Here is a 13,226-nt window from a genome sequence, read left to right on the forward strand (position 1 = left end):
CAGTTTGATACATTTTTGCATTCTGAGTCTATACTTATCGAAATATAGTAGAAATACCAATGTGTAATATTAGTGACTTACATAAGTAGCTAGAAGTTTCCATTTGTGAGAACACATTTATATTTTTGAGGATTGTTAAAGGTCAAGTGAATGCTCTCTATAGGTAATTTACATTTAGTAAATTACAGTAAATTAAATTACTTCTCTTTACAGTAAGAGTTGGCTATTCTGGACAAACTAGCAGTGCTTCATATAATCACTCAAATCACAGTGTGTGCAGCAGTACTAGAAACAAGACAGAAGCCCATGTCCTCAGGTGTCCTCAGGGTCTAGAGTGGGGGCAATTTCTTATAACCTCAACATTCAGGGTTGGGGGAGGTCAAGCAGAAAACCCTGGAGTTTGGGCTCTGAATTACTATAGCAGCATAGAGAGTGGGAAGGGAGGTAGAAACTGATATGCTGAATGGATATATAAAAAAGGGAACAGATCACCACTTCCAATACACAATGCCTGTTCTTAAGCAGGACAGACTGTAGCAGAAGTATCTCGCATTGCATTTTATCTGGGAAAAAATTAATTAATTAAAACGCTACAGGCAGGGGCTATGCACACTACCCTCAACTGCAGCTCTGAAGAGGGAAAACTCCCCCTCAGGAAGAGGAGGGGGCAGTAAAGGTCATTGTGTACACATTATCTGTTGGCAAATAATGTATTGTAGATCTTTTGAAGGAGCAAAATGACAATATATGGGAGAAACAGATTAGATTGCTCTTCAGATTCAGAGGAAGAGTAGAGTATTTTCAAAAACATCTGTAATCATCACCAGCTTTTGAGGCTTGTTTGTTATGTGCTTTATATGTGTAAACTCATTTAATTGTCACAAAAACTTCTAAGAGTGGGTACCATTATTATCCCTCCTTTATAAATAAGGAAATTGAGGCATAGAGTAGCTAAATAAATTCCAAGGGCAAAAAGTTGGCTAGGATTCAACTCCAAGTTAGTTAGTCAAGCTCCAGAGCCCACGTTCTTAACTTCCTATGCTTTAGTTAAATGCCTTTCAATAATTATCTGCCCCGACTTACAAAAACTTATAACTGAACCAGGAGCTGGATAAGATAGAGGAGAAAAGGAAACCCAAAACATGAGAATACTTCATTGAAGATAAGCAGAAACTAACATTGCATCCAAAGGTCATTGATCTGGAAAACATCTGAGAAGTGCTCTGACAATTCTGGGAAAAAATGGAAAAGAGAGAAGAAACAGAGAATCAAGTAAGTAGGTTTTTTTGTTTGTTTTAAAGAGATAAGGTATTGCTCTGTCGCCTAGGCTGGAGTGCAGTGGCATGACCATAGCTCACTGTAACCTTGAACTCCTGGGTTCTCAAGTGATCTGCCTCCCTCAGCCTCCTGAGTAGTTAGGACTATAGGCACATGCTACCATGCACAGCTTAAATGGTGTTTCCTAAAAAAAAAAGATACTCTGAAGCAATAATTTAATATAACAGAAAACATAAAGATAATAGAAAAACTCAGATTTTTAAGTCCTAAGGGGGAAGATTTTAAAGAGCATTTTTTTTTTCTTTTTTGAGACAGAGTTTTGCTTCGTAGCTCAGGCTGGAATGCAGTGGCACGATCTTGGCTCACTGCAACCTCCGCTCCCTGGGTTCAAGCGATTCTCGTGCCTCAGCCTCCTGAGTATACAGGCATGCGCCACCAAACCTAGCTAATTTTTTTTATTTTCAGTAGAGAAAAGAGTTTTGCCACGTAGGCCTGGCTGGTCTCGAACTCCTGACTTCAGGTGATCCTTCTGCCTCGGCCTCCCGAAGTGCTGGGATTATAGGCATGAGCCACCACGCCCGGCCCTAAAGAGCGTATTTTATTGGCAAAATTAATTAGCAGAAAATCATACTAAGACATTCTGGAGAAAATGTATTAAATTCCTCTAACATCTAGTTAGAAAAATAGGTAGCCATAGTTCTTATTTCTATTACATTCAATCCAAGAAAACAAGTGACAGAACATCTGTTTTTAATGAAACAAAATAAGATACTAAAAGGTGTGTCTCAAACACAGAAGAGTTTAGAAAATAAAGTATTCTGATGTTTCCTCCAAAAATGACAAAGGTTTAGGCAAGCCCATGGAATGAAGAATTAAGAATTCAGTTAGGTGAAAGTTTCTAATTTTTTAAATGACTGCTTAAGGACTGGCTGGGGAAGAAGGAAAGGTAGTGGTTGAAGGAAATAAAAATGTTTTACCTCAAATTATATTTATTTGACATATTTTGAGATGGCTATCAGAGGGCCAGCAAACAGAAGTGGTGCTGCAAAGCTGTCTTTTTTGAAAGAAATCTGCGTCTATGGAGAATCTCCATTAATGCAGCCAGGACTTCCCTTGTCTGGAATCTAGAAAAGGTAAATGAGAGCCTGTCTGACACCTTTAAAGGTCTTAAACATTTAACATCCATTCTCTCAGAAAGCTTCTAACAAGACCACCTTTCCTAGCCAGGTCTCCTTTCCCCACCCGTAACCTGTGTTGCCACTAAAACCTGATTTACCAAAATAACATGTTTTTGGCCATGCTGGGAGCTCACATTACTTCTGTAACCTGAAGATGGTATAAAGTTCCTACACCTGGCCAGACACAGGGGCTCATGTCTGTAATCCTGGCACTTTTGAGAGGCCCAGATGGGCAGCTCACCTGAGGTAAGAAGTTCGACAGCAGTCTGGCCAACATGGTGAAACCCTGTCTCTACTATAAATACAAAAATTAGCCGGTCGTGGTGGCGCATGCCTGTAGTCCCCGCAACTCAGGAGGCTGAGGTGGAAGAATCGCTTCAACCCAGGAGGCAGAGGTTGCAGTGAGCCAAGATCACACCATTGCACTCCAGCCTGGGCAACAGAGTGAGACTCTGTCTCAAAAAAAAAAAAAAAAAAAAAAAAGTTTCTACACCCCACTGGGGGCGGGGTCAGGTCTTTGTCTGAAGGCCCCCATGTATACAACATTAAATAAATGTATATTCCTTTTCTCCAATTAATCTGCCTTTTGCAAACAGCTTTATTTTCCAGCAAACCTTCAGAGGGCCAAGGGGAACTTCAAGGTTACAGTGAAATGATCCTGCCACTGTACTGGGGGACAGAGGGAGACCTTGTCTCTTAAACAAAGAAAAGAAATACCATTTACTTTCTGGTTCTCTATTTTTTCTCTTCCTTTCCATTTTTTCCCCAGAATTTTCAGAGCACTTTTCAAATGTTTTCCAGATCACCAACCTTTGGATGCACTACTTACCTTCAGTGAAGTATTCTAAAATATGTTGAGTTTCCTTTTTTCCTTGTATTTTCCTTTTTTTTCTTGTATTTTACACCTACCTCCTGGTTTCCCTTGGCCTTTACATGGTGAAATATCGGTAACATGTTATCTTTATCTGCTAAATAAAGGTAAACGCCAGTAGGACAAGTTCTGAGACTGCCCTCACGGGACTTACAAGAATTGCATGCTGGGTCCTGGACAGAAATATAGTTATAACTAGGCACTAAACAGGCTGCACCTTGGCCCACTTCCTAAACCCTCGGGGAGAGATTTGAAGTTTCCTCCAGTCTCCTCATTCGGTGGCCCTGCAATTAAACATCTTTCTTTGCTGCAGCCCAGGGTCTTACATACTGACTTGTCATGCACAATGGGCAATGGACCTGTTATGGTTACAGTTCCATATCTTAAGTTACTATAAGACAAAAGCTTTAAAATCCAATTATAAAGTAAAAAGAGGCTGGGCGAGGTGGCTCACGCCTGTAATCCCAGCATTTTTGGAGGCCGAGGCGGGTGGATCATCTGAGGTCAGGAGTTCGAAGACCAGCTTGGCCAACATGGAGAAAACCCGTCTCTACTAAAAGTACAAAATTAGCCGGGCGTGGTGGTGCATACCTGTAATCCCAGCTACGTGGGAGGCTGAGGCAGGAGAATCGTTTGGGCCAGGGAGGTAGAGGTTGTGGTGAGCTGAGATCATGCCACTGCACTCCAGCCTGGGCAACAAGAGCGAAACTCTGTCTCAAAAAAAAAAAAAAAAAAAAAGTAAAAAGGGCTGCATGTATCATAAATTATGAGAAGGCAGAAACTGTTAAAATGGGGAAAGAACTACTTTTTATGATGGTCTACTTTGTACTTTTTTTTTTTTGGCAGAAAAAAAGCCAAAGCTATGACCAAGATAATAATGTTTCATGGATTAAACAAACACTTGTGAAAAAAGTATTAAAGCAAAGACAGGATTCAAACAGTATAAGACTGAATACGTATCAAACTTTACCTTTCTAAACAATACCTATTTCTTTTTTAACTTTTTTTTTGAGATAGGGTCTTGCTCTGTTGCCCAGGTTGTAGTGCAGTGGCATGGTCTCATCTCACTGCAGCCTTGACTTCCTGGGCTCAAGTGATACACCCACCTCAGCCTCCCTGGTAGCTAGGACCACAGGTGCATACTACCATGCCTGGCTAATTTTTGGTAGAGATGGGGGTTTCATCATGTTGCCCAGGTTGGTCTCGAACTCCTGGGCTCAAGTGATCTGCCTGCCTTGGCCTCCCAAAGTGCTGGGATTACAGGTGTGAGCCACCATGCCCAGCCAACAATACCTATTTCTAAGCCCCCGTGCAACATTTATAAAACCTGCAACTTATCCTGACCACAATAATAAAAATTTTAGGCAAAAAAGAGCCTGGTATCATTTATTGTAAATAGTTATGTATGAATATTAAAGTACTTACCCAAATTTTGCTGAAAGTTGAAATCAGAAGCAAATTCACAGCCTTAAATGCTTACATGGTTTAAGAAGGGGAAAAAAAATCAGATAACTGTTTATTAATTTAAGTTAAATAAACATGCAAAAAGGACCCTGAGAAAGTAGGAAGCACAAAGAATAGGCTCCTATACAACTGTTGAATCTAAGAAGTGTTTTTGACAGAAAAAAATTAATTGCATCTTAGAGAACAAAAGCCAAAATTTAAAAAAATGTGATATTTGACTCAGAAAAAAAAGGTCAAAGCCTGAATAGATAATCAGCCAGGAAGAAATTTAGGAGAAAAAAAAATGGAAAACTGCTTAAGCAAAAGGCTCCAGGCCTAGATAATTTAGTAGTGATTTAGTCTCAAGGAACAGTTATTTCCCATTCTAAGTAAACTGTTGCAGAAAAAAGAAATAAAAAACAGCATCAGCTATAATAGCAACTAGTTCTTAAAGTGCTTATTATGTTCCAGGCATTAATCTAAGTGCTTTTACATATATTGTACAATTTAAACTTCACACTTTAGCACTGGTACTATTTATTATCCCCAATATTCAAATAAACTAGAAAAAGAAGGAAAGGTTTAAAATTCATTTTAAAAACTGGCATAAGTTTGAAACCAATCTCATTAAAAGTAAACTTTTCACTGGGTGTGTTGGTGTGCACTTGTAGTCCCAGCTACTCATGAAGTTGAGGCAGGAGGATCCTTTGAGCCCAGTAGTTCAAGGCTATAGTGGGCTATGACTGTGCCCATGAACAGCCACTGCACTCTAGCCTGGGCAATATAGCAAGACCTTGTCTCAAAAACAAAAACCAAAAACATTTAAATAAAATATTCACAAAGCAAATTTACTTAAAATAATCACTAATATAAAAAGAAATTCATGAGTTCAATGAAAATATTTTAATTGATGCTTAAACGTGGCAATTAAGTTGAACAGGTACTTCTGATGTAAAATCGTAAAACTCTACAAACAAAAGCAAATATTATACTTAATAAAAGCAAACATTATACCTAACATTGCCATTAAAATGGGGAACAAGACAATGAAGCAGACTTTGATCATTATTAGTTGCACTGGAAGTGCTAATATCAGTGTAGTAAAAATAAATAAAATTGGAAAATAATTATTTACAGATAATACTTCGCAAATTAAAAAGTAGCACTGGTAAATCCATTAGTACTAACAGACTTCACTCAGTATAGAAAATAAATAGCAACTAAAATATAAAAGATTTTGGGACTGGCACAGTGGCTCACGCCTGTAATCCCAGCACCTCGGGAGGCTGAGGTGGGTGAATCACCTGAGGTCAGGAGTTCAAGACCAGCCTGGACAATATGGTGAAACCCTGTCTCTACTAAAAATACAAAAATTAACTGGGTGTGGTGGCGCACAACTGTAATCCCAGCTACTCAGGAGGCTCAGGAAGGAGAATTGCTTGAACCTGGGAGGCGGAGGTTACAGTCACCAGAGATCACACCAATGCCCTCTGGCCTGGGCGATAGAGTGAGACTATCTCAAAAAAAAAAAAAAAAAAAAGATTTCCAACATTAATTAAGACAGTGTGTTATTAGCACATCTTAAAGAAAGCAGACCAATGGAACAGCATAGAGTCCAGAAACAAACCTACACATTTACCAGCTTATGAGAAAAGTAACTGTGCAATGTAGTTGGGAAAGGATAATCTTTGGTAATAAATAGTGTGGGTTAATTGTATATCAATGTGGAAAATCAATTCCAGATAGATGGTCAAATCAAAATGAAATAGGTTGAACCATAAAGCTTTCAGAAGAATAACAAGGGAGAATACTCAGACACCTAACATCCATCCGAAAAAGGACCTGTATCCAGAATACAGAAAGAACACGTAAAAATCAGTAAGAAAAAGGCAGATACCCAATACTAAAATGGGCAAAAACCTTGGACTGTCCACAAAAGATAACCCAAATAGTATTTGAAAAGGTGTTCAACTTCATTAAAAAAAAAAAAAAAAAAAACAAACCCAAAAAACCAACACCAAATTAAAACCAAAACATATACCAATACACACCACTAAAATGGCTAAATGAAAATATCTAACATCAGAAATAACACAGTGTATCAAGAACTTATTATACTGTTGAGTGTAGCATAAGTTGTTACAATCATTCTGGAAAATGAAAAAATCTGAATGTCTGAATATATGCAACTGTGTTCCAGCAACCCTATTCCTAAGTATTTATCCAACTGAGAAGTGTAATGCATTCACAAAAAAATGTGCAAGAATGTTCACAGCACAGTCTGTTCACAATAAGCAACTTTTACCATCTATAAAATGGATTAACTGTAATATAATACAATGAATATATACACAGCATTGAGCATGACTGAGCTGAATTATACAAAACGAGTGTTTCTCACAGATTATATACTCCATGTATCCACTGATATCGTTAAGGAAAACAAAGCTAAATCTCTGGTGCCAGAAGTCACAATAATGACTACTCTAGGGTACTGGTAATGTTCAAAGTGATTATGTGGATGTATTTACTTAAAGAAAATTCACTGAATGGCATGAATTTATAGTGGCACACTTTTCTCTTTATGTGTCTCCATAAAAATTTTATATTAATAAAGCAAGACCATCCCTACATAACAGCAATAACCAGTTAAAACTATGAAATGAAGAGCTTTCTAAAAATAGTAACAAACAAAAACATCCAGTTTAGCAAGAAATTTCTGATAGGGATAACTATAACACTTTGATACATACCATATGATCGTTACCCTTTGCTTCTTTATGAATTAGCTTATGACATTAATGTAGTTCAAATATTCCAGTAGAAATTTAACCTGAAATAATTCAAGTGATTCTAAAGTTCACCAGGAAGCATAAAAGGGTGAATACTTGAAAAAACAAAAACAGTTAACAGTGGACACAAAAGTTGTAATGATTTAATCAGTGGCACAGAATAGACAATACACATACCATATAGTGTGTATATATGTGTGTACATTTAATACAAGTCCAAAATCTTTGATCATACACCTTTGGGGTTAGCTGGGGTTCATAAATCAGAATATTTTGGATTTCTAAAAAATAACTCAAATGTATGCACCATATGCCCCCCAGTTGAGTCTGGAACAGCAGACTAATCAACATTACTATAAATGAGATAAAGACTGTTAAGTAGCCTCGTGTCATTTCAGGTCAGGTTTGCCACAGAATGAGTTCTGATATTAAATCTAGGGGAAAAAAATTGGTTGCCGGAACCTTTTGGGTTTTAGAATTGTGAATAAGAGATTGTTAATCAGTGTGGGATAAGACAGACATCTTAAATAAATGAGCAGGGGAAAGGAAAGCTTATCTGAACAAACTGTGCAGTGGTTAAATTGTCAAGTGAACAAATTGTCAAGCAGTTAACTATTTAGGGAAAAAATGTACATTGATCCTTTTTTCATATCAGGTACCAAAACAAGTAACAAATGGATTAGGAGCTAACTCCTAATTTTATCAAATCAGGAAACACAAACCTAGAAACAGGTGATGATATAGGTGAATATGCCTCTGGAAATGGATAAGCATATGCTATGCAAAAAAATGACAATTTGCTGGTAGAAATGTAAATTGATGCAAGTTTAATAGCAGCATATGGCAAAATGTACTGAGATCCTTAAAAAAAGGTACACTAACTTCTTGATTTGGTAATTCTACTCTCTAAAATTTCTAAGGAAATAGTTAACATAAACAAATGTTTATAAAAATGCTCACTGCTGTTTTTGTTTGTAATAGCTAAAAAAAGGAAAAAGCTTTATATTATTGGAAGTAAAAGCAGCAGCTGGATGAGGTGGCTCACATGCCTGTAATCCCAACACCTGGGAGGCCGAGGCAGGAGGACTGCTTGAGTCCAAGAGTTTGAGATCATCCTGGGCAACATAGTGAGACCCCATCTCTCTGAAAGACAAAAACAAAAAACAAAAAACAAAAAAACAAAAAAACCCCAAAAAACTGGGTGCGATGGGATATGTCTGTGGTCCCAGCTACTCGGGAGGCTGAGGTAAGAGGATCACTTGAGCCTGGGAGATCGAGGCTGCAGTGGGCCATGATTGTGCCACTGTACTTCAGCCTGCAACAGAGTGAGACCCTCTCTCAAAAAAAAACAAACAAAAAGCATTAGGAAGCTATATGTACCATGAGTTCAACAATGTAGATACAAATTTACGAAAAAAAGACAAAAGTATGACAAAATGATAACATTTATAAAAAGAAAAAAGTACACAATGAGTCCATTGCTTAAAGGAAGCAGCAAAATGACTAATAATAAAGTCAAAACTTATGTAATTTCAGAAAGCTGGGCCTGAGCCTAAAAGATGACCAGAGAAAGGATGAATGCAGAATATATAGTAATATGCTTTTGAAATTACTCCTAATAGTCATGACATGTAGCCTTTGCATGAATGCTGATGGATGCTTTTCTTATGCGCAATTTCAACACACTATAGTTCTAATATATCCAGGGCTAAATCTGTAACAAGATTTTACTTAACAACACTTCTCAGATTTGGCATACACTGACTGCATTAACCTCTAAGTAATATCCAAACAACAGACTGGATCCTCATATGTAATTATAAAAACAGCCATGGATTGTTGTAGTATACATCAACCCTGAAATGCAGTCACTGGGCATTTAAGTATTCAAATAGGTTACCAGGTACAATAGTATAATTAAGTTCAGGACCTGTGGACTTTTAAGGTAAAATGGGGATATGATTTTGCCCTTGAACATAAAAGCTCCAAGTACAAGTTATCTTTCAACTTTACTTAGCAGTTCCTGGTTAGTTAACTATGAATCTTGAAGAAAGTAAACTTATTTTATTTGTATATGAATTTTCAGTGCTTAGTACATACAAGTATGAATTGAATAAGAAAACTGTGATTTTCAGCATTGTACAAACTCCCAAAAAGTAAGAACTGACTTGCAAAGGAATTTAATCAGTTTCTAAACAAGACTGCCAATGTAAAGTAATTCAAACTTTTGAAGTTAATGAAAATATTTATTCAAACCTAACTGTAGTACAGTCTCAAGCTGAGTTAAATAAACATTAACTATATGATATTTAGTTCCTTAGGAAAAGACCACTGCCACACCATACAAATTTCTTACATCACAAGTTTTTGCAGTAAGGTTCAGCAATTAAGAAGACATGATTTCTACACTGAGAAATGTTGTGTTAAAGTTGGATGGATTTATTTTTTTAAAGGCCCAGTACAAAAAAATGGTTGAGGAAAGTGACTCTTCAACAAAATATACACCTGTAGAAAAAAATCCCTAATATACTGATATTTAATTGAACAGAAAGTACTAAAGAGAACATACTTTAATATCTAGGCACAATTGGTCAGGTACTAATTATAATTTCTGTTCTCATTTAAAAGTTTAAACCAATTCTTCAACTTGACTGATGTGTGTGAGTCTAATACAGAGAAGGCACCTCTCTCATCTCTCACTCTCCTTAAGGACCTTTTGAGAGAAACTCTTTGTAACACTTTAAGGGACACAGACAAGGCACTATATCTAAGTATAGATATAGTTATTTAACATACCCATTGTAGGAGAAACTAAAATATAAAACTATGATTTCTCTTTTTACATCTTATGATGGACACAACACCAGAAGATAATCCTCCACATAAACTCTCACATAGAACACAAGATTTAAATTATATGTGCATTGGTCACTACAATGTAAAGAGTTCTATGAAATTAGTGCAATTCTTTAAATCCCCAGCATTTAGGGGAAAAGTACATACTGAGAAATCTCTACTACAAACCAAAATTTTATGGCTCAATAGTCTAACCACTTAAAGTTCTGTAAAAAATCTTAAGTTATAAATGAAAGATCAGAACATTCAATAAATGGTTTACAAAATTCTCTCTTTAAAACAAAGAGAACAGAGTGATCAGAGTAGGTAAAGTGTGAAATTCCAGAAATATAATACTTACAGCAATTATAAGAAAGGGGTAGTATTCACTCTAGGAAAAAAACTCATCAAACTGTTGATTTCTAATTAGATATTTTGCTATCAGTTGAGGTGGTTATTATTTTGTAGTACTTAGTGATTGTGTATTTAAATGTCTTATTGAATAGTTACTGAAGGTAATTTATAAGAATAAGCATCATTTTCCTCCAAAACAAGTGAGAAACTATTCCAGATGAGTAAGTCTCAGAATTAGGGATCATAAGAAGTCAAAAAACACAGTGTAAGAACATTAGGTTGATTTAACCTCTATTTCAACAAGATTTACACAGTATTTACAATATGGAATTGTCAAAGCTATACAGTTTTGCAGATTGGCTTTACTTACATTTCTGCAAACGTTTTTCCCAAAATAAAAATATACCAAGTAAGTCTATTTACAAACTAGGAAGCTGTTTCAGAAACAGCATGATTTAGATATAAAGTGAAGTTTCAGTACAATGAAAGTGCAGGTCATGCTTTCAGATTCTGTCAATATCCCATTCCCTACACTCAGTTTAAGGGATATGAGTTTTTAACACCTACTGTTCTTATGTGTCCAGAATGTTTACTCATCATAATGCAATGATAACAAAAATTTGTCTACATCCATTCCTGCTGGAAATGAACTGGGAAGCTTCTTTTTCTGTTGAAAAAGAGAAAGAAAAACTCAAAACAAGGCCCAAATGCTTTCTTAGTAAGTCACCTAAAACAGTATATTGGGTTCTTTCACATACTACTAAAATTGTCAAACTTTTTTAGTCTATTAGAATTTTACTTTTATAGAGAAGTAGAGACAAGTTTTATAAACCCAAAGTTAATTAAATATACTTCAATGGCACCTGAATGTTAGTTTATGGCAAAAGACATGATACAAATCCAGAGTGTCTGAATGTTGAATGAGACAAGATAGAACATGCTTTCTATGTTAGGTGGTTATTACTGCTTAGAAAGCTTTACTAACAGATGTTTAGGGTTACAGGTACTTATCAGTTCCAAAACTTAATATACACTAGATACTTTATGTATACTACATTTAGACTTCACAACCTAAGATACCTGGTAATATCATGTCAAGTGATGAGGCTGAGACTCAGAGAGCCTACAGACTTAACCATGATCACAGGACCAATAAGCAGTAGATGCAGGATGCCCAGACTTGTAGGGCAACAAAGCCTAAATTATTTCCCTGATACCATACTTCCTCTATGATATTTTAAGCACTTTCTTTCTATTCAATCCACTTACTAAATAGCTAACCAAATCGAAAATAAATGGATTTCATTTATCAATGCTATCCCTGCACTGCCTTCCTAGAGACAACCATGCTTAAATAAAAAACATAAGGCCAGGCGCAGTGGCTCATGCCTGTAATCCCAGCACTTTGGGAGGCCAAGGCACGCAGATCACTTGAGCTCAGGACTTCAAGACCAGCCTGGGCAACATGGCAAAAGACTGTCTCTATAAAAAAAAAAAAAAAACAGAAAAAATGACCAGGCGTGGTGGCTCATGCCTGTAATCCCAGCATTCTGGGAGTCCGAGGTGGGTGGATCACAAGGTCAGGAGTTCAAGACTAGCCTGGCCAACATGGTGAAACCCCATCTCTACTAAAAATACAAAAATCAGCCGGGTGTGGTAGCAGACACCTGTAATCCCAGCTACTCGGGGGGCTGAGGCAGGGAATTGCTTGAACTCAGGAGGCAGAAGTTGCAGTGAGGCGAGATCACGCCACCGTACTCTAGTGGGTAACAGCGCAATACTCTGTCTCAAAAAAAAAAAAAAAAAAAAAAGAAGGAAAAAATATTAGCCAGATGCAGTGGCGCATGCCTGTAGTCCCAGCTACTTGGGAAGCTGAGGTAGGAGAATCACTTCAGCCTGGAAGGCGGAGGCTGCAGTGAGCCAAGATCGTACCATTGCACTCCAACCTGGGCAACGAGAGTGAAACCCTCTCTCAAAAAAACGGAAAAACATACGTAAATTTGATTTTTCCACTGCTCTAATATGCTAACATTTTTAAGGGCCTATGGAAGAGGTTACAAGACGTGGGGGAAAAAAAAACTGAAGATCTAAGAACAAAGTCATTTATTACTTGGTAGTTCTACACAATAGTGTTTAATATTGTTTCCCAATCTTTCATGACTATGTCATGCTCATGAAAAAACTTGAGTTCTACCAAGAAAGAAAGAAAAACTTTTTTTTTTTTCCCCTGGAAAGATGTTTATAAACAAATGCCTCAGCAGTTTTTCTGAAAATGCTGTTTCACCTAGACACCTTGTGCGTACTACACTAACACTGCTGGACTGCTTTGTTGCCCTACAAGTCTGAGTTTGAATCCTGCATCTACTGCTTATTGGTCCTATGATCATGGTTATGTATTTTGTCAATGAAAACTAAAAGCTGTCTTAGCCATAACGTTCAGTCAAGTTGTTGTGGCAAGAACTGCTGAATTCGCTA

The 13,226-nt window shown here is 36.9% G+C and overlaps 1 protein-coding gene across 4 annotated transcripts in view; it reads right to left on the minus strand.

Moving 5' to 3' along the window:
• Nucleotides 1–9,606: 9,606 nt before the first annotated feature.
• Nucleotides 9,607–13,226, minus strand: part of LOC100983381 (protein NPAT) — a 65,596-nt gene continuing 61,976 nt past the window's right edge. For all 4 annotated transcript variants that reach the window (XM_008953739.6, XM_003828343.6, XM_055094795.2 and 1 more), the window contains one exon: nt 9,607–11,418. In XM_008953739.6, coding sequence (XP_008951987.3) covers nt 11,341–11,418 — 78 coding nt within the window. In that variant the 3' untranslated portion in view covers nt 9,607–11,340. The remainder of the gene's footprint in view (nt 11,419–13,226) is intronic.

Source organism: Pan paniscus, chromosome 9, assembly GCF_029289425.2.
Source record: "Pan paniscus chromosome 9, NHGRI_mPanPan1-v2.0_pri, whole genome shotgun sequence".
Lineage (NCBI taxonomy): Eukaryota > Metazoa > Chordata > Mammalia > Primates > Hominidae > Pan > Pan paniscus.